The sequence below is a fragment of the Synchytrium microbalum genome (assembly GCF_006535985.1).
Source record: "Synchytrium microbalum strain JEL517 chromosome Unknown SmJEL517_scf0006, whole genome shotgun sequence".
Classification (NCBI taxonomy): domain Eukaryota; kingdom Fungi; phylum Chytridiomycota; class Chytridiomycetes; order Synchytriales; family Synchytriaceae; genus Synchytrium; species Synchytrium microbalum.
This window is the reverse complement of record NW_022158355.1, coordinates 305115-326494: the sequence shown is the minus strand read 5'-3', so window position 1 is coordinate 326494 and position 21380 is coordinate 305115. Positions and strand designations below refer to the sequence as shown.

Below are 21380 nucleotides of genomic sequence, written 5' to 3'. Positions count from 1 at the left end.
CAATGCATCTAATAGTTCCACCTGATAAGTACTTGTAAAATGAGTGTACTTGCCTCTCCAAATGATTCTACTTCTCTCTTTTCTATAATGCAGAGGCCTGCTCTGTGTATGCTGTATTTTACTTGTTTTAGGCGATGTAAACGTGACAAAGAGATAGCTTTTCAGCAAAGCACGGAGACTACGCATTATTGTTATTAGAACATGATCTTTCAGTACATCTTCGTGGCAAACGGAACGGTTGGATACAATGGATTATTTCTTGAATGAAGAATGTGCAAGTGCCGCAATGTCGATGGCAAGGAAACCAACAATCAGATAAGGCATAGTCAAGAATGTTTTCTGGTGCATCAGGTCTAATGTTATGGCGAGACCATCTTGCTCGCGCTAGTGAGATTTGGGTCGTCGGAAAGTTTGACTTCAACCTCGAATCAATTTACCAAGTTTAAGCTTGTTGGTGGTCTACGGTGAGATTTTCGCAGGTGATGCCCTTCAGAAAAGATCTAGTAGAAAGACGAGTCTCTTTCTACGTTGGAAGCCAACCCAAACAACCAACATCAAATGCACTTGCTGAGGACGAGCAGACAGATGGAAGATCAAACAAGACCAGACGGATGCAAGACCAGAGACGCAAGTCTATAACTGTAAAAAGGCCGTTGACCTCTTCCAAGATACGAGAGATTAGTTTATCGACGCAGTGGTTGCCGGTCCAGCCCCTGCAGACTCTTCAAGATCAAGCTGCTGCAAACTCTGAGCTCGCCAACAATAGTTCTAGTGCTCATTCAGAGCTCGCCAACAATGGTTCTAGTGCTCATTCCACTAGCAGTTTGATTCTACAATTTGGCCTGTATCAAGTCAAGTATGTCCCCTTCCAACAAAAAGGTCTTAAAAGTGTGATTGACCTCCCAACCAAGAAGTACCGAGGGTCTGCAACGGTGTCGACTCTGGATGCTAAAGGGATCTGTCTATGGAACAATGCCATGTCACACCTTGTCAGTCGTGTGGCCTTTGCATCGAAAATACGGTCTAACCGTGAGGGATTACAAGCGTTTTCGAAATGGACGTATTCTAGTGTCGCAGAATGCTTCATTGTTGGAGGAGATTCACCAGACTTACGTGTGCTGGACTTGGACTTTGTAGAACGAGCTAGCATTGTCACCAACCGCAATATTCTTTGCCTCCTGTACATTGAGTCTCGAAATGAAGTCGTGGCTGGTGAAATTGGCGGAATACACGTATATAGTCTGATCAAACGAATATCGAAATCCAAGAATGCCACATTCGATTTGAGAGTCCGATTAGATATTCGAGACCTGAGAGCTGATGATTGGGTGTCTAATGTTGCATACGATGAAACACTGCTCAAACTCTTTGGCATGAGTGAAACTGGAATCATCGTAAGTGTAGCGATGAAGTTGCTATTATCAGAGGTAACGAAGTACTTTAGATCTACGACATGGAATTAGGAATCCGAACGCACACACTAAAACTCGAGCCACTCGAAGTTGGAGTATCGGTAGCATTTTATCCTCCTCTCGAATATCTCGTTACTGGATCCAGAGACGGCAGGGGTATGAACAGGTCTTGAATTCTTCCTTTACTGGGACAACTGGTAACCCTTCTGTCACACTTAGTGCGAGTTTGGAATTCTCGGCTAAAGCCCCTCCACGAATTACGAGGACACACGCACCAAATATCCAGCTTGGCCCTCATGGAGAAAACCGACGTCAGTCCTTCCAGCTGGGGAACATTGCCTGTGTGCATATCTTCATCATGGGATGGTTCAATTCGACTGTGGCAAATAGAGACAGGCGAATGTTTGCAAAGAATCGACGTCGGACAACCCGTTCTGCAAATGTCTTTTATGTCACCCGATGTACTTGTGAGCGTCACTGACGATGCCATACAGCATTTTGGTATTGGAAGGCATCGTCTCTTCTTTTCGCAACTTGGGTAAGGACAATTCATGGCATTTTGTAATGCTCATTTTATTGAAATTTCAGATACATTTAGATCAACACCAACCATCTTACGCCGAATAAACTCTCTGCCTCCTCGGATTCTATGTGCAACAGTCGATGGAGCCATTCGATTCATTTCTCCAGTGTCTGGACAGACACTGTCCATAGGCTTTCCTTCGCTCGCCAATGTTGTGTTTACGAGTCTAGAATACGATCCAACACGAAGACGGATCTACGCATTCTCAAGTCAGTCATGCTTTGTGTATAGTGTTGCGACCAATCCTATGACGATCGTGGCGGAGCTAAAGACATCACGTACGTCTCCGCAATTGTAACGAGTGGTGATTTTGAAATATTGTTGACGCTTTTTTTGTGATTCTGACTAGCTGACCATACCGTATTCTGTGGAGTCTTCAATTCATATAATCAAACATACTTTGAGCTGTTATCTGGATCTCGAGATGGCAAGATCGAGAGACTTGATGTGGATGCTAACTTTCAAAGTCAGAGGCTGGCACTAGCCCATGCTGGTCCTCTTTCCATTTTGACCTTTGATTCAACAAACAACCATCTTGTATCTTACGGCAGTGGTACATCCAAAATTGTAGTTACACGAACCCCCGTCTACGTGAACTAACACAAAGTCATTAGATCTGGCAATAAAGATCTGGGAACCCGTTATGAGTCAAAGCAAGGACGGAATTTCATCTATTTCAGGCCTTTCGCTACTACAAGTGGTTTCACTTCCTATCAGCCTCACATCCCGTATATCATGCCTAAATCCCGCAACGAAATCCATAATATGTGAGATTCACGGGCACTTGAATGTCTTTGGTCTCACACCTGAAAATCAAGAGAAACTAGTACTGCAAGATCATGCAACAACGCTTCCATCAAAGGCGGTAGACTGTCTGTCATTATATGGTTGTTATGCTTCAGTTTCAGAAGATGGCGCCGTGAAAGTTTGGGATCATTCTGATGGATCTATGGTTCGAGAGGTTCAAATTGGCGCAAAGTCACAGACAATGTGCTTTGCAAATGAGAGGGGAGATCTTCTTGTCGGGACTGAACAAGGGATATCTATTGTAAGGTGTCAGGAATGTAAGTTGGTAACAAGTCTTTCAAGTCTTTTGCCAATTTTCTATGCAATTCTTGATTAATCGTTTTTTTGTCGTAGATATGCCTCCTCATCTAATTAGAAAGATATTGGATCTTGGACCCAAAGATGATTCTCTCGAGTCGCTCTTCCCATTTTCCGATGATGCAGATCTGTGGCACTATATCGAAGAGCGAGAGGTTTACGAAAGGTATCCCGAGGATGAAGAGCCTCCGACGATCTGTATGCTGACTCTCTGCCTCTATAGTTCTGGAAGAGTGAGTAAAGTCGGTTCATCTAGTCAGTGGTCAAGGCCAAGCTCTGCTACCCCGTTATCTAGTTCGTCGTGTCGTCTGCCAACTAGACGGGAACTCCAGCATCGTCGAATGAGAGTAAGTAAACAAAGCACAACAAAGGACAAACATTTCATAACCGAAATACTGTCATTATAGGAAACAAACGAAGCCGAATTCATTAATCGAGAAACTGCAGTCTTTCGACGTGGACAATCTCTGGGGCTTCCAAACCCATTCACAGAAGCTAATCCAGCACATTCATGGCAAATCAATAACGAAAATCCAACTCGAGATGTGGATACGATTATGGTTGAGAATGTTGAGTTGGGAGTATCTACTACGGACTTGTGTGTGGAGGTTGATGTTGTTAGTGAGGAGAGACCAACATCAGCAGCAGCTACGATTAGCCGTCACTCTGTAGTTCAAGCTGCCTTTGCAGACCCTGGTATGTACTTTAACTGTCTCATCGCAAGCAAAAAAAAGTGCTCAAAGAATTTTCCTGTACTAGAATACTCTCTAGATCCAACTCTACCAACAGCAACAGTATCAACCAAAATCGCCTCTCGTGTAAAACCTCGCAAAAAGATGACAAAGGAGCAAATTGCAGAAACCCACAAACGTCGAGAAGCACTTCGACTAGCCTTACAAAGACAAGGCTACAACCTTCCGAACTCGTTAGCACTGGAACGGGGCGTTGCTAGTGCAACGACACGAGGTAGACCAGGATACCAGCGTCCCATAAGAGCTCACCAAGATCCAGACGCTATCTTGCAATGGGAAGACGAACAATTTGAAATGAAGCCATTGTTCAATGATGATCTTGGTTCTGAATACGAGGAGGATGATGGTGGTGATACCGATTCTTCTAACTCGTCGGAAGGGACACCGTCTGAAGCGTCAGAGGATTCGAATAAGGTTGAGCGACGAGTACCAGTGTTACCACCTATTCAAGCCCCCACGACACAAGCCTCCATATCAAACAACGAAGTGGCTCCCACAATAGCTTTTGTAGTGAATGGACGGGATTCGACGTTAGAGCCGTTAACCAAAGTAGACCAAAAAGCAGCGGAAGCGTACACATGGGATTTAATGAAACAAGCAGATCTAACTGGCAAAAACCGTGACGAAACCCTTCATAAAGTGACTGAACAGTCCTGGTTTCCCGGGTTGGGCTCATTGGCATTCACCTTATTCAACATTATCAAGGTCGTAGTCCAAGTGTTACTTCATGCCGACAAATGGGAAGATCGCTGTGAAGCATCCAAAGCACTTTTATACCTATCTGCGACATTCCGAGATGATGTCAAAGATCCAGTGCGAGAGTTTATTCAACCGACACTCGAAGCTATGGCTGATGAATCGACGCATTGGAAGGTGCGAGCTACATGCTGTGCTCATATACTGGCGTTTGGGATATGGTCGGCTGAGGTGATTGCTGCTCTTATTGGGCGGCTGCAAGACTCTGAAGAGAAAGTGAGAGAAATTGCTGTCAAGGCTCTCATCAAGATTGGGATTAATACTACGGATGCGTTACGAGCTACGCTGGAACGGTTGGGTGCTCGTCATTTAAATCCAAATCTGGATATATGTTCTACTTATGTGCCTTTGGATGTAAGTTGTTGTCGTCGCCGATGTTGCAATTCTCTAGGTGCCGTTGACGTTTCTTTTTCGCTCACTGTAGATCTTGCTCGCAAAAATCTCACGAGAAAAGCTCGATCATAAACTGGACGAGACAAATCCAGATGTTGAACGATGGATTAGAACAGTACCAGATTTCTCTCCAACCGGATTGTCTCGACAAGCTAGTTACTATGAGCACTTGGCAGGTTACTTCTTCAAGGACGACAAACGACAAGTCATCTTGCCAGAGTACTTGACTAGCAGCGCTACCTACCGAAGCAGTGCTCGTGGTCGAGAAGATGAAACAGCCGGTCTCAACGCTCAACCTCTCTCACGCCCAGAAACAGCATACGTGTTATCACGACCAGGAACTCAGTCTGATATAGTCCGGGTCATGAAAGCTACTGGACCTTCACGACCATCAACAGCAAGGTTTTCAAGACCTGGTACGGCTTTTACTGGTTGCTCGACATCCAGTTCTCGTGCTACGACAGCCAAGGCACTGTCTCGCCCAACGACGAGAGAAAACCACCGTCCGTTTTCACCTGACTGGTCTGCGAAATATCATCCATCAGCAATTGAAAGACGGGAAAGTGGGTTCATAATGTAGCAAATGTTTCAATGTTTCTAGCCATTAATATTTCTAAATACAAGTTTAATACTATATGTAAAGGTGCGGACACGGTCAGGTGTTGGATTTATACCATAATTCAGGTGCGTTCATTTCTTTTTGCCCTTCTTGCCACCACCCTTCTTCTTGGAAGCCGATAACATCCCACCATACTCCATTATACCCTTAAATACCTCTGACGACATGTGTTCGGTGACTTTAACAGCCATAGTTGGCATAACCGGATTTCGTTTACGATCAACCAAAAACTGCAGCACAGTCTCTCCACCCTCAGATCCAATATCGTTTCCACGTAAATCCAATGTCGCAAGTGTAGTGTTAGTCGCCAGCGATCCCAGCAAAAGTTTCAAATGATTGATTTCTTTTTTCTCTCCATTCGGTAGTTGAGGCAGTATCCCGTTATTCGGCTGGTATGTTGAGGCATTGTATTTTTGGTATGGTGGCGGTATGCTTGTTGATGCGAGACTGAGAGATTTGAGGGACGAGTTGCTGGATAGTGCTCGTGACATGTGTGCGAATACGGAATGTGACAGGGGGTTTCCTGTTAAATCAAGTTCAAGTAGAGATGACCCAACGCCGAGAGCGAGTGAGAGGGCTTCGCCACATTCTGCACCTATATCAGCCCATTTTAACGATATGCATTTGGTGGCTTGGTTTGTTGTGGTTGCGTCGGGGTCGTAGTTGTCTCGTGCTTGTACGAGGCCTGCAAAGAATGATGCGACTGCACGTCCTCCTGCAAAATAATGTATAAGCATCCTTTCACTTTCAGAAAATTTGAATGTAACTGACCTAGATTGACATTATAATCCAAATTCACAAACTTCAAATCCTTGGCCTCAGCAGCAAGCCTGTTCAAGCATTGCGCTGAATCTGATCCTAAGTCACATCCCATCAAATGAAGCGTCGATACAGTACATCCCGGAGTCGTAATGAATTTCGTTATCGTGGATAGCGAATCAACCGTCAGCGGTATCCTCCACAGACAAAAAGTCGTTACTTGGTTGTATGCAGTGAATGCCTGCGTTATAGCGACCAATTCTCGTGACAGAAGCTGCTGCCTCGATAGTACAATCTAATAAAATTACAAAATGAGTCTTGATGATAGGGCGATCGATACAAGGCACACGTCGTGTGCATCGTGTTTTAAATTTCCCAAATGAACAAACCTTGTTTAACGATAACTCTGACTGCTGGGCATCACCAATAGCAGTCTGTACAGACTTTAATGGTTCAACTCCAAGCCTTTTACAGCTCTCTGAATATTCTCGTTTTAAATTCGTTATGCATTCCAATCGTTTCAGTTTCTCTTCTTCAGCTTTACTGCTCTTGTTCTTGCCACCACCATCAGCTTTCTTGGAGCCCTTCTTTGGAGCCGGCATCGTTCGAAATTACGTTTTTGAATGATGTCGCTTTCCAGGCTAGTACGGCTTCTTTCGAGAACAAGTTTGTAAATGGAAAGCGATTTTCGACACAAAAACCCTCAAAATTGTTGAATCAACCCAACAACACCCTACACACTCTGATGCAATCGGTGCACGACGTGTAGGAGGAGCGATGTAGACACAGGATAATTACAAAGGTGCAAATTTTTACTTACTGCACATGAAACGTGTGCACATTATGGTGCGACGGGACTGATGTAGATTATTGAATAAATACAGTTATGCGAATTTTTACAATACATGAAATGCTTCTATAATGCTATACTAAAACCCATCGTTCTTTACGACGCGTCTTTTCTCACTGAAACGATCTTCCTGGTAGGTCTCGAAGCTACCGTTATCGTCCGTGAGTGACCATGCCCGTGTCCGTGTCCAGCACTTAGTCTCAGGTAGTTATATGCGGCGATACCTAAAAATGCGACCAGATAATCAGCGATAATCAGCCTAGATACCTTTCGTTCTCTTCAGCAACTCACCAATAATGCTGATCCCAACACCAAGATACTGGATAAAATTCAGCATGTCTCCAAAGACAAACTCGGCAATAGCAATCACGAATACCTCTTTAGCGATACCAGCAACGCTCAACGTTACTACACTGGTCTTTTGTAGCAGCACTAGTTCCACCAGTGTCACTATAATAAACAAAAAAAGTTTTAAGAGTCACATTTTTTTTTGTATCAGCTTATAACCAACTTACTGCACAGCGCCAGCACACCACCACCAAACAGCAGCCCACAAGTCTCCGCACCGCGTCCAATCCCACTGAAGAACCCACTGCTGCCAACCATGCCCGTAGCCACTTCTCCAATAATACTGGCACACCCGATAACAACAGCCATTATCGGCGATATATAATACAGAGTATGTATCGGTGAATCGACACCTATATCGGTCGTCTGCAGCATGATTTGTGTCAGGGCCCACCGTAATCCAGAGAATATGGTTGCGGCGCTGATTAACAGGAAGCCAAACATGTCAAAGTGCACTTCGCCGACTATTGTTAGCGATACGCCTATGACAACGGGACGGGTTGGCAACACGGAAAAAAAACCGACGTGAGAAAGCTACATTGGTGAGATATCAGACTCTTACCAAATACAATCACGAATATCACTGCGATGAGAGAAGTTGTGATCTTTTCAAGACCAAACAGGAAGGCAAACAGGAGTACAAAGACGGGCACCGATGATTTTATCATCACGTAGAACTATACACAAAGCGTGTTAGATCAAGGAAGTCATATCCCCAAACCAAAAACGCATTGAGCTCACTGGCAACGACACGTAATGCAAAGACGCATTGCTCATACAAATATCTAAAAAAGGATGCAAACGTTCAGATTCACATAAGACATCCACAACCGACGTTGTACATTACTTTTTTACCTAGTGCACCAGCAAGAGCAGTTGGGATAACAAAAACCAAATAATGCCTCGCTGTAACCGTATTCGTCGGCAACGGATCATCCAGCTTATTAAAGCTCGTCTTAAACCCCTCTATACAAAACAGTGGGACACTCCCCTTCACCACAGCAGAGCAAAAGAGAAATTGCATTCCGGTGTGTATGGAACACATGAGCAATGGGAGGTTGAAATTATATTGATCCTATTGATTTGAAAATTTTGGAGAAGAGGAATGAGCCTCTGGCACGTTCTCGTTGTTGGAATGCGAGGGTTGGCGTGGAATTTCAAGGTGCCTATGCGGCTGAAATAGAGATTTAATGTTACCTTCCCTAGGAGCGTCTTGTTATAAAGACTCAGCGACGTACTAAACAGATACCTATTTGAACGAAATGTGTTAAACCACAAATGGTGACGCAGTTACTCCAAAAGCGAGAACTCATCTACCATAGCGCTATATACAGTAGATTCTTGAATGAGCTTGTTGGCAGATTAGCAGGAAATGGGCCAGGCAGTGTCGTTGAATGTGGGTTGAGGTTGATCGAGACTGATGCCTTACTCGGTGAGCTTTTGCCTGCATAGTTTGTAGGAACGGGCTGATACATCCATGCAACGTCAGAAATCGGGCCCTCACTCTCGTCCCTGCCTTCTTTTCTCCGTGTTGTTGACGACGAGGTCGACAACATTAACTGGTGAACGATGCACTGCATTCTAGATATAGAACGTGGTGTCTCGACGCGTTATTAATAAACTTGAACATAGATGATCATTCATTGATTGCAAAACGACACGAGAAAAAAATCGTTCCGGCAAACTGTGACTATGCGACAATCTCACAGTTCATTGCATTTTTAATAAGCACTATCTTCAACAGCCTCAATCTCTTGCTGCAATCGACCCAAGAAGGAAATAATTTCAATCACACGTTTGCGATTCCTCCTGATCTCTTCGTCATGAACACCCGAAATCACTTGCTCAGTGTCTTTTGCCGAGCCAGATACCAATGTGTCCTCCTACAAATGTCGTTGAATGTCAGACATGCTATGCTGTAAATGACAAGTATAGTGAGCTGGAAGATACCTGTTGATCTATCCTGGCCAGTCTAAAATCATGTGAGGCGTTCACACTGTTGGTTAACGAGTCCTTGTCTGATATGAGCTATATAACAAAAAAAATTGACCGTTGAAACCTTTGTATTTGATGAACTAATCAAATATTTTGAACTCACATCACGGAAATCATCATCAACATCATCGACAACTTCTCCCTTAGTGTATCGATCATAAGCAGCAGAAACCGCCTCAGTAAATCTTTCATGGAATTCCGTCTCGTATTCTCGTAATCTTGCAAAACACGTAGTAGCGAATTCAGAGATGCCGCTTGCGAGTTCGGTGTATGCTCGTTCGAATTCCTTGATTACGTCCTAATGAAGTGAGTCGATTTCGTCAAGACAACTGTCATGATGATTATCTACATGCCGAATTTTTTCTAACCTCTAATTGTTCTACAAGCTGCATCTCAGCTCTCATCATCAAGTCTGATAATCTCGTCCCTTCATCTCGTAGTGTTCTCAACGCATCATCGATTTCAGATTGCTCACGAAGACTAGCAACCATCTTCAATACCTACAACAAAACAAACGCTTGAGTATTCAAGACAGAAAGTCATCATTATAGAGACTCATACTTGTTTTTTGCCCCTCATAAACCGATCCAATTCCTTGGTAGCCTCCTCATCACCAGGAGCCCTCGCATCCTCAATAGCATACTTGAACCCATCAATCTCATTTACACGTTCTAAATGTCTCTTCATGACGAAATGTATCAATTCGTTAACGGCCACATCGAATTTTACACGGTATTGTTCGCGAATGTCGCTTATTCGATCGGTGTCGAGTGGGAGGAGGCGTACAAAGTCCTTGTCCTCGTTGAAGATCGAGTCGAATAGTTTGTCAAAGCCTGGAATGTGGGCTTCCTGTGTATATGGAAGGGTGGTGTCAACGAAACGATTCAAACAAAAAAAAAAGAGTACGACTCACAGCAAACTTGGCTCCCTCTTGTTGCGACTTGGTAGCAATAAGCTTCTTTTCAGTTGCAATACGTTCTTCTTCTTCCATTGCGATTATGTTGTCCATGTACTTGCTTCGAGCTTCCTTCATCTATGTCAAACTGATGAATGAGAAAACAAAAATTTTAAGAATACAAGCAACAACAGATCACACCTGTTCCTCATCAGCAAGTCTGTAATCCAGATACCTCAAGTTCCGTAACCTCGCGAGAATATACGGTCGGTAATCTTGTATCTTGCACAATGGGTTTCCAGCAAGATTAAGTACTCGAAGGTTTTCAAATCGTCGTAGGTATTCGATCTAAGTTTCCAAAACATCAGAAACGACAAAAAACAATGATCTGAAAAGCATTGGATGAAGCACACTCACAGCATCAACTCCAGATATTGCATTGTTTCCCAACGACAAGACATTCAACTGTGTCAGTGTATCCAATCCCTTCACTTCGGTAATGCGGTTGTTGTAGAGTGTCAAGTCCGTTAGTTTCGTGAGTTCTTCTAGGCCTTCAATAACAGCAATGTTGTTGAATGACAAGTCTGCGACAAAAAAATAACTTTAGCCAACTACATCAATATCACAATAATCAGTGATACGGACCCAACCACGTCAAGTTCTTAAGAAACCCGAGATTCTCTATCTTTTCTATAATATTATTGTCTAGCTGCAACTTGGTGAGGTTTTTGAACCGCCATAGATTGTCAATCTTCAAAATGTCTGTCAATGCAGAAAAGAAGTCAGTCACACAGGTTGATCAAACAAGCATTTTCAAACAAAGCTAAACACTATAAAACTCACTCTTGTAGTCCAATTGCAGACTAGTGACGTCTTCAGGATCAATTCCTTCCTCTTTTGTAAGAACTGAGATCTCGGCGGGTAGCTGCTGATCTACTCCCTTAGATAGTAGATCTTCATCTATAACCGTTGGCTCTGTACTGGAGTAGTTCATGGCTGCCTAGTTTGCCTTCTTTGGTTCCAGTTTAATGCTGGATTTTGTTCTGTGTTTTTGAAAAAGGTCAAGCAAACAGCTTATGGTCGCTTGGTCAGTATACCCAGACATGAATAGAGGATGTAGATAGATTCTCGAACAGATATAACACGTAATAGCAGATTTTCAACGTGTTTCAAGAGTTCAGACTACCTTTTGCATTGCTTTTTGTCAAAGCCTTAGAAAGCAGCAATCTGATGCACATGATATGAACCAAGACACGACCAAGCTCCTTTTATACAACTGAAGACGCGCTATACGTGCAGATGATGCAGCTTGAACCTTAAAAAACTACGTGAAGTAATCCTATTGTGGCTGCCCTGTCACATTATTTCAACATTCTTTGCCACTCAAAGTTGAGCAACTCTTCCAATATACTAGTTCCTCCCTACTACAACTCACATATGGGATCCTGTTGCAGCTCTGAAGAGCCTAAATCTGGCCATACTTTAGCATCAGCTACTCCATCACCAGGCAACACAATCCGCTCATCGCAAAGTGCTGGGTCTGCAACCGACCGTGAGAGAAGAGTCAAGGCTGCTGAAGCTCGAGCCAAGGTGAGGCTTGATGCGTGTCTTCTTGCTTTTTGTTGCCAAGTCTGTTGTTACCGTACATTTGTCGACATCAAAAATCCCAACAGTTGACCCAGTTTTTCTCTAGGCTGCGGAAACCAGAGGTGGTAACGGCGAACTCTCAAAGAAGCTCGCAATTCAAAAGCAAACCATTTCTCCCGGAAGGATACCCCCGGCTGCACCTGGGGAAGGAGATCAACCATTAAGAGTGAGAACATTTGCGATACACACTCTTTTGCAGTCACTCATCTCTTTTCTTGGTATAGTGGGACTGAGGTTTTCCTCGCCAAGTAGAGTACAAGACTGATTGTGGTGCTATTTCGCATGCAACAGCCAACCACAAATCTCGGATTTTATGATGTTTCATATGATCAGAAGTAAGATTTGCCAATTCATATTTGTTTATATATAATCAAAGTAGTTTTCTCAGATCCCAAAGAGCAATAATAATACAAGAAGTTTATTCAACAAATGACCAAGTTTCACAATCAACACATGCCTTTTCCACCCGACATTCAGGCACGTATTCCCATTTATCAAAGTACGTTTCAATGGCTCTGACCATAGAGTGCATCCGTATATCGAGGTTTGCAGATGCTCGTACTAGTTTTGGATCTTCAGCTGTTTCTACTGGTTGTCGGACTTCCTTTGGCAGAGTGTGTCTTACAGGTGCATCCACCTTTCGCAAGATAGGACGACCATTACTATCCGTCATTGGCTTTTGATATTCTTCGGGGTCATATAGACATGTCTTGCCGACATGGCATCGTGTTTCCAATGCATAGCCTCCATAGTAGCAACTAGAGGAAGCTCCATTACATACACCCAAAAAGATTGGATCTTGGGCATTCCCAAAGTGATATATCGGGAGCATGTCAAAGAGCCACGAGTAGTCTGGCACCGAGTCATGATTACGAGGTGGCGGTAAGAGACCTAGGCGTGATGCATACAGTACATCACCTGGGGCTTCATAGGCAAAGGCGGGTGCTCCGTTTGTGAAGGCTAGTAGGGCAGCTAAAGCTCCACCTAGAGAATGTCCTGTGAACCAAATAGATGCCCGAGGGTACATTATCCGTGCTTGCAGGTATATAGACTCTGCCAAATTATAATAGGAATCTGCGAAATTAGCTTGCTTTTGCACACATGAGACCGAGCATGTGGTAGAGTCTTGGCAGCAGTCACATATCGGTGTCCATGACCTATCTACTTTCGCGCAACAGCACGAGAACATCATATTGTCCTAAAGAGAGCGAGGAGTTGTTGGTTTGAAATGCAACCATAAGCTTGGAACAACGATCTCGAAAGAAAAAACATTAATGCAGCAGCAATATGATGCGATAACTTACATTGTACTTGTCACGTTTCGAAGTTGGTCCACCTCCAATACCAAAGACCTGTGCAGAAGTACCTTTGATGGCAATAACCAAAACATCTTCATCATCAGATTTAAAGACGTAGCCTCGAATACCATCAGAGTCCCAACCAAAAGGTAACGACTAGGCACAAAAAACCCAAATCAACACATGTCAATGACAACGACAAAAACCATGTCAATAAACAAGCACATATACACTCTAGACTTACAGCATTCCATCCGTCTACAGGTACCCATTCCTTCTTCACGGGCTCTGTATACGAGTCAAGAGTCATATATGCCATAGCTCTGACAGTATCCACGTCGCGAGCATTTGGCATAGCCCGGAGTTGAGTCCTTACGTTACCACTACCACTATCAGCACCACCCTGTTCTACAAAACTTGGCATGACTTCATGAATAGTAGATACGGTATAATAAGATTGTCGACCCGTAGCATCACATTCAGCTTTAATTTCAGATGGGTCCCAGTCCATTTGGGCGAACGAGTCCGGGGCGACGGTTCCACCACGATGAAATGCATGTGCGAGTCGGAATGTAGTCTGTTTTGTTACGGCATTCGAGGTTGTTGGTGCAGAGTCTTGTTCATTGTTGGGCGGCATCAGCCCTCGAGATAACGAGACGAGACATAAGAAGGCGAGGAAGGGCGATATGGATTTGTTCCTGAGAATCATTTTGAGGTTTCCTAGATGTCGTTGCTTGGACGATGCTAGTAAGTTTGAAGAGCTTTCTTGCAAGGAAAATGTTTCGACAAAACTAGAAGAAATCGCATCAGCTGATATACTCACGAACGACCGCACACTCCAATGCGAATGTGAAATGTTCGTGTAAATCACGTATGATGTATGATATTTGATTGTTACGTCCATATCTTCATTCCTCAAATACGTCAACTCGTTTGTCGTTTGTCTGTTGTCTCAAGCAAGAAGCTTGATCCAAAGGAGAACTTGCTGACTCCACCTTTTCAAGCAGGAGCAGGTCTCTAGCTTTGTAAGGACTCCTGTACACGTGCTGACAACGCTTACCATTTTATAAATCGGTCTATGATATACGATGCCTAAGAAAGTCTCCATTGTGTTTTGGGACATTGAGAATCTACAGCTCCCAAACAAGGAAAAAGATGGTATGAGCTTATTAGAACTTTGAAATCCATAGTTTCTCTACCGGCCACTCTCTCACAACTCCTCAAACAACTCCAGGTCAATCGCCACAAACCTGCATCAGGAATCTGAAGCTCCTAGCTCAACATGGCCTCGACCCAGCATCAACGGAACCATCGGAGTTGCTAGATATGATTGCGGTTGGGAATGTTGTCAACATGCCGGAACGCAACCGCAGAATTCTGTCGAACGCAAATGTGACGTTAATGGATTGCGCCAGTGAGAAGGAATCAGCTTCAGATCTGTCGTTGGTGGTAGAGGTGATGAAGTTTGTATACAGACACAAGCCGCCAGATGTCGGCCGAATCGTCATAGTATCCGGCGACTCTGATTTCCACAAGGTTGTAGGATTCCTCGACTTTGTTGGCTATGAAGTGCTGCTCGTGGTCAGAGACAAGGTATTTGGCTGTCAATTCATCAGCTTAAATGCAGCTTGCTGACTTGTACAACTAGGCTGTGGAGTACTTTAAGAGTGTCGGTGTTGTTGCTGGAGCGATAATATCCTGGGAAAAAAAGATATACGGCGCTCACGAAGAAGCTACTGCCAGCCAGGCGCATACCACAACCAACGGCACTACCACAACGAACGGTAGTAATATCAATAGCAGCAATAGCAGCCTCCTGGCCTCGCTGTCAAGGCCATCCTCGCCAACTCAAACTGCCAGCCCTGTAAAAAACAATCAAACAGCCGCCACCATGACGGCAACCGCCACATCAACACCTAAATCAAAGCCTCGCTCACAAGTAGAAACCATGTCTCCACAAGAAACATTTATAGATTTAACCGCAGTAGTAGCTCAAGGCATGAAATCCACAAAGCAGATTGAAATCTGTCTGACGGATTGCTGGCATCAGTATGGGTTCGATACGCTCAAAGAATATCTCGATGCTGCTGTAGAGAAGGGAATCGTGTGCAGGCAGGGTGATTTACTTGTCTTGCCACCTGTTGAAGCAAAGAAGGAGACAGTGAAACAGGGTACGACGCCGACAAAGGGGCCGACGACACCAAAACCTATCGCCAAAGTCGTTGACGCGATGGTTAGACAGAGGATGGTGTCTCAGGACTCTATATTATAGTGATACACTGTAGCTTTTAATACAGGCGCATCGTTTAGACGGTGCTAATAGCATATGTCAAATAGAAATAGAGAATTCGATATCGACGTACATCGTGAAGGGAGCCTTGCAGTTGCTGTTCCGGTCGAAATTGCTGTTGATACATGTTGCTTCTGTCCTGTCGCTGGGTTGACGAGGCTCTGGACATGCTTCACGAATTTTTGGCGTGCAGCAACATGGCAACATCGGACAGCTAGTTGACCACACGGTTCATTTGCGAAAAACACGACTTGATGACCCCCAAATGAATTCCAAGTTTGACCTGTCACTTCCAACCTTCTTCAGTGATGGGTAAAGGAAAGCTTGCGAGTGAAGGCGCGAGGATTTTTAAAAGGTTTAAATAGTTTAATAATACCGCTGGATAAGTCCATCAGGAGAAACCGTGGGACACTCCTGATGCAGTTGTGATGTGAAATGGCCGTTAAGAAGGTGATATGGCCGTTTGGCGTCAACTACAAACGGAATCAAAATGTACGTGATGGTTGTGCTTACGGACTGTAAAAATGCGTCAGAAAACGCAAGCAGCTCAAGATAGATCTCTATGATACATTTGAAGTTTGTATTTTATCTTAAATATGAGCAAAGGATTGTATCATATCTCCCCATTCCATCATGAGGAGTACAGCATCATTTTTATATACAAGTTTTATTGTTGATCAGCAGAGGCAGCAGCAGTATCACACAAGCACCACTTTTCAAACTCTACAAGCTGGCTCATAAGACTGAGATTCGGACTTATATGTGGTGCACGTTCCTTCACATACGTGTATGCTTGCCAAGCAGTCATATTCATCGACCTCATGATGTAAGCGATAACCAGAGAAGCTGACCGAGATACTCCTTGTTGGCAATTTACTAGCACGGCTCGGTTTTGGCCTCGTGCGGCATCGATAAAGCTAAAGGCTGAAGGGAGATGGGATATTATATGTGGTTCGTCGTGTGACCATGATAGGTTTTTATATACCAGTGTGTTGTTGTTTACGTGCTGTAGCGTTGATGGTGAAGTCACTGACGTTGATGGCGGTGGTGTGGTGATACTATTGCTGCTGTGACGTGATAATGTACTGTTGATTGATGAATCACTTACACATCTTTGATGGTGAGGGTTTTTATAGATGTGGTGTGCACGACGACTTAATGCTGGTGATGACTCTAATAGGTTGCGTAAGTTCTCATATAGCGCCATATCAGAGGGCGATGACACTGTATCCTCATACGACGAGTTGGAAGCCGTATCCGAGAAGCTGCATGATCCAGAAGAGTCTTCGTCCATAACAGGCCTTGGTGCTAAAGGACTAAGCAGAGAATTAAACAGTTCTTGTAGTTCTTCAGCTCCTTGAGATGTACCATCATCATCATGATGGTTTGACGCTCCTAATACAACCTCCTGTGCTACATTCAAAACATATCCTATGCCAAGTTTGATATTACGGCTGACATCCCTGGCGTTGATTTCGGAGCCGAGATACAGGTTTGGCAGTATAGCAGCTGGGCCATTCGTATACGGTGGTAGCGATATACTCGATTCACTGTTACTTTTACCATGTTTACTGGCACTATGAGGTGGTGTTGTGACAAATCCTAACGTTGGTCCTTGGAGTTCATATGTTGAGGTTGTTGGCGTCGACAATGGCGACGTAGATGCTGATCTTCTTGTTGCAATAGATAATTTAGGTGGATTTTTGGTGAAGGATAAAGGCGTCGGCCTTGATTTACGTCGGCCGTTGTTGGTTATGTCCAGATTTGAGAGCGCTGGCCCAGTGCAGACCAGAGAAGAGCGTTGAGAGGGCAACGTGTTTGATATTGTAGATAGCATTTTCCTAGCTATTTTCATGCAAGAAGGTCCTCCACACTCTCTCTATGCTATTAGAAAGTTTAAATATTAATTAACGGCCTGCAGCACAACTTTGCGAGCCCCGAACGATACACACCTCTCCCCACAACGAGACCTTAATTGGAAATGATCCAATGCTGCTACTATGCCTTGTAACTGTTTCTTGTTGACGAAGTTGGGAGAGAAAGCGAGGGACTGCTTTGATGTTTGTTGCGGCGAGAAACGGTGCAGTTCATTTTGGGTGGGAAGAGAGATGAAAAAGATCCACCACCAAAACAGACCCAGCTAGATAGAAAGAAAAGTGCCCTCCGGCAACTTTCAAGCTACCAGAGTGCCGTAGCAAAGGAAAATCTTGGAAACAAACACGCTGCACTGGTTGTCAAACTCGCAGCAAAACACACGAATTCAAGACACCAATATTGTGTATTATTAAACATTTATCGCATCGAGATGCACTCAAATCTTGAAGATCCTACTCACAATTATTCGATTGTTCTTTGACTGCGGAAACCATACCTGCTCAGACTCTCGTCATTGATCTTTGGTCCGAAAATTTTCAAGGTTTTGACATTGTTTTCAGCCGCCATTGAAGTCTGATCAGAGTCGGCGTACGCGAGACTGATCAGATGAAACGTGATTCGAGTCGCCTTGCAGTACTCCGCCGCCCGCCTGGTTCGCGAACTTTCGGCTTTTCGTTCACAATCGTCAAAAAACAGGAAGTGACAAACAAAAGACTTCTGAAAGGAGACTTTTCGAGGCGCAACGGCACAGGTATTCAACGCTCTTGCATCCAACAATCAATATCATCGCTCACAGTCCTCGTTCTAGCCGGTCAATACTCTGCTCTGGCCTAAAGTGGACACTTTTGAGACAAATCCGTCACCCAACAGATATTCACAGGAAAACCAAACACCTTAGATGTTGGTAGAGAGCTCGCCATCACTACTGAAACTGAATGCAATGTTCCCCCCTGCTACCTTGCTCTTACTGCCCAGACCTACTCCAACACATCACCAGCAACAACATCCACCGGCTCACAGCAACCACAACAGTATGATCTCCCAGCGTGAAATAGCCATCATGTTGGCCCAAACAGCCAGTCACAAACTGAATCAGGAACTATCACGCCATGCTTCTACGTCTATAAGGAAGGTTGTATTGATGCAAAACCTCCTTACGGCTATTCATGAAAGTTGGTCGAATGTCCAAAATGTCGGACGATACTCTGCTGCTGAATCATCATACAACTATGGAAGTAATTGTAATGGTAGTAATAGTAGGGACAATTCTGGATCTTGGTCGGCTGGTTCTAACGATGATATAGTAGAACTCACGTTGGAAGACATGGTCGTCGGAGTTGATTCATCACAACATAAACCATCATCACCAACAACAGACAGTATAGAAGCAGAAGAAGAAGATGGAACACCAAGTGAAACAGAAACTGAATCGGATTCCGGGTTGAGTGATTTAGATGCCCAATTCGAATCACTGCATCTAAGTCTGTCGCAACCACCAACACTACCACCACAAACATCTGCACCTCATGTGCCTCTACCTAGTACACCATCGAATAACAACAGCAATAGTAATAGTTATAATTATATCGTAAAGTCCAAGTCATGTCCCATCTACATCCCACCAGTGGATGATACTGATGATTCCTTCTTTGGTGATGAGGGATGTGGTGAGGATGGTGGTGGATGGGGATATGCTACCGAGAAGATCAAGGCTCTGGTGGTGCCATCCTCTAGACCTATAGTTATTGAGGCTTCTAGTGTATGGGAGACACCAAAGGAACTGGATATATTGGAACGATTGTTTGATGAACACATGTTTGGATCGCCTACCATGGCGATGTATGATGTCAGAGTCTAAAAGAGTCGGAACAATATGGGTTTGAGAGTGTGTGGGGGAGCGTGGAGCGGGTTTTGGCTGTTTGGTGAGATCTGTACATCGAAGGGTATTGACATAACAAACAAGAACGGACCTCTGTTATTAAATAAGTATTTAAAAGCTGGGACATTTAACGATGATATTCTAAAACAGTGTAGTGACAACTGAAATATATAATGACTGAAGATCTCAAAAAAACATAATCTTTTTGGCTAGAACGCAAGAACTGAGCTTCTAACGCGTCAAATCGGTCAGCAACACGTACATTTTGCACGGAACGTGTTCGCGAAGCCTCGATCAGATGTCTCGGGAAGGATTCACCACCATTTGAAATTTACACGTTGTGGTGAAGACAAAAGATCTTGTCACCTTGCATTTCTCTATCACTCTCGACGATCTTAATGAGTCGGAACGGAAGCATTCTCAACATTTCATCGGTAAGCTGCGAAATCATTAACTCTTGGCATCTCGTCTCAGCTCCGCTCAGACAAAAAACATCAAAACTGACTCAACTTTCAAAACAAACAGAACTCGATCATCGCATAACATATCAAACCAAGAATACGACCATCTATACAATGACTACAGAGCAAGTGCTACCCACAACTGAACAAGACGTCTTACCGAGCTTTGATGCACTGGCTCTGTCTTCATCAACCCAACTCAATCAACCACACGAACAGCAACAGCAGCAATCAGTAGAGCAAAAGATAAAGACTCTGATCTCTCCATTCCCACCATCGCCAATGTCTCCTAATAGTACCAATAGCACAAACGGAAGCAATGCTCTGTCTTCAATGTCACTACCACCACTTCATACTCCATCAATGGCACAAACTCGATCCTTGTCAAGTAACAATATTCGTGCTGGATCGCCCATTCGCGCTCGTTCGGATTCTCCTCATCCCTCTCTGTAAGTTGCATTGTATCGCATCGTGTGTCTCTCGATGTGTTTTTTCGGGAGATGGGTCTCAACATCCCAATGCTACTGTAAGCCATTCACACAACTAACTTGTTACAACCCCGTTGTGTATGCTAGAAATGGCAAAGAAGCAATAGACGAAAACGGACTCTCATGGCCAGCCCTCTCAACCAAAAACCGGATGACTGAATCTCCTCACGCTCGTCAAGGTCGTCTCGACAAACTCTCAGACGCCGTAAAAACAGTCCTGGGATGTCTCGGTGAAGACCCATCTCGCGAGGGCCTCCTCAAAACCCCCGACCGATTCGCCAAAGCAATGCTCTTCTTCACCAAGGGCTACGAAGAGACACTATACGATATCGTGAACGATGCAGTATTCGAAGAAGACCATGATGAAATGGTTATTGTTAAGGATATCGATATATTTAGTTTGTGTGAACATCATATGGTGCCCTTTATGGGGAAGGTCTCGATTGGATATATTCCTGATAAAAAGGTGCTGGGTTTGAGCAAGCTGGCTAGGATTGCTGAGATGTTTGCTAGGAGGTTGCAAGTGCAGGAACGCTTGACCAAGCAAATTGCTCTTGCTATTATGGATGTTTTGCAGCCACTTGGTGTTGCTGTTACTATTGAAGCCTCGTATGTTTCGTTATATCTGCTTTGTGTCTTCTTTTCTTTTGAGTACTATTTTCGTATCTACTTTACTCAAACACTTCCAACCATATAGGCACATGTGCATGGTCATGCGTGGTGTTGGAAAGCCAGGCTCCAAAACAGTCACATCCTGTATGTTGGGAGTTTTTAGGGAGGACCACAAGACTCGTGAAGAGTTTCTTCGTGTACGTAACCCTCGTCTCTAGAAACGGTGTTTTGGATAACGATGTATAAAAAAGAATAAGGATCTTACGCTTCCCCTCTCCCTCATTTTTTAAAGCTGTCTCGAGATTAAATAAAAACCCAAGAACCTCTCTCTCTGTCTCTCCATCTCATTTGTTGTCGTCGTCGA

The 21380-nt window shown here is 44.0% G+C and overlaps 8 protein-coding genes across 8 annotated transcripts; 3 read left to right on the top strand and 5 right to left on the bottom strand.

Moving 5' to 3' along the window:
• Nucleotides 1-482: 482 nt before the first annotated feature.
• On the top strand, nt 483-5580 carry SmJEL517_g01761 (uncharacterized protein; the record flags this gene model as incomplete). The annotated part of the gene is made up of 11 exons (XM_031167689.1): nt 483-1394; nt 1445-1568; nt 1632-1950; nt 2011-2273; nt 2345-2548; nt 2610-3059; nt 3136-3265; nt 3323-3446; nt 3507-3795; nt 3859-4961; nt 5032-5580. The coding sequence occupies 11 exons, from the start codon at nt 483-485 to the stop codon at nt 5578-5580; spliced, it is 4467 nt and encodes a 1488-aa protein (XP_031026315.1).
• Nucleotides 5581-5690: 110 nt separating this feature from the next.
• Nucleotides 5691-6980, bottom strand: SmJEL517_g01760 (uncharacterized protein; the record flags this gene model as incomplete). Its single annotated transcript, XM_031167688.1, has 3 exons — nt 5691-6334; nt 6391-6673; nt 6768-6980. 3 exons carry the CDS (start codon nt 6978-6980, stop codon nt 5691-5693), a joined length of 1140 nt encoding a protein of 379 aa, XP_031026316.1.
• A 344-nt stretch (nt 6981-7324) lies between these two features.
• On the bottom strand, nt 7325-9132 carry SmJEL517_g01759 (uncharacterized protein; the record flags this gene model as incomplete). The annotated part of the gene is made up of 8 exons (XM_031167687.1): nt 7325-7452; nt 7520-7678; nt 7744-8058; nt 8139-8253; nt 8318-8361; nt 8432-8651; nt 8774-8825; nt 8894-9132. The coding sequence occupies 8 exons, from the start codon at nt 9130-9132 to the stop codon at nt 7325-7327; spliced, it is 1272 nt and encodes a 423-aa protein (XP_031026405.1).
• Nucleotides 9133-9297: 165 nt separating this feature from the next.
• SmJEL517_g01758 (uncharacterized protein) lies at nt 9298-11460 on the bottom strand (the record flags this gene model as incomplete). Its single annotated transcript, XM_031167686.1, has 10 exons — nt 9298-9459; nt 9527-9604; nt 9675-9869; nt 9940-10071; nt 10133-10420; nt 10485-10604; nt 10668-10814; nt 10884-11050; nt 11112-11228; nt 11310-11460. The coding sequence occupies 10 exons, from the start codon at nt 11458-11460 to the stop codon at nt 9298-9300; spliced, it is 1557 nt and encodes a 518-aa protein (XP_031026404.1).
• A 1071-nt stretch (nt 11461-12531) lies between these two features.
• Nucleotides 12532-14120, bottom strand: SmJEL517_g01757 (uncharacterized protein; the record flags this gene model as incomplete). Its single annotated transcript, XM_031167685.1, has 3 exons — nt 12532-13311; nt 13418-13567; nt 13656-14120. The coding sequence occupies 3 exons, from the start codon at nt 14118-14120 to the stop codon at nt 12532-12534; spliced, it is 1395 nt and encodes a 464-aa protein (XP_031026399.1).
• A 2248-nt stretch (nt 14121-16368) lies between these two features.
• Nucleotides 16369-17538, bottom strand: SmJEL517_g01756 (uncharacterized protein; the record flags this gene model as incomplete). The annotated part of the gene is made up of 1 exon (XM_031167684.1): nt 16369-17538. The coding sequence occupies one exon, from the start codon at nt 17536-17538 to the stop codon at nt 16369-16371; it is 1170 nt and encodes a 389-aa protein (XP_031026398.1).
• A 936-nt stretch (nt 17539-18474) lies between these two features.
• SmJEL517_g01755 (uncharacterized protein) lies at nt 18475-19434 on the top strand (the record flags this gene model as incomplete). The annotated part of the gene is made up of 1 exon (XM_031167683.1): nt 18475-19434. One exon carries the CDS (start codon nt 18475-18477, stop codon nt 19432-19434), a length of 960 nt encoding a protein of 319 aa, XP_031026397.1.
• A 596-nt stretch (nt 19435-20030) lies between these two features.
• FOL2 (GTP cyclohydrolase I) lies at nt 20031-21234 on the top strand (the record flags this gene model as incomplete). The annotated part of the gene is made up of 3 exons (XM_031167682.1): nt 20031-20365; nt 20492-21013; nt 21102-21234. The coding sequence occupies 3 exons, from the start codon at nt 20031-20033 to the stop codon at nt 21232-21234; spliced, it is 990 nt and encodes a 329-aa protein (XP_031026396.1).
• Between the last annotated feature and the right edge of the window lie 146 nt (nt 21235-21380).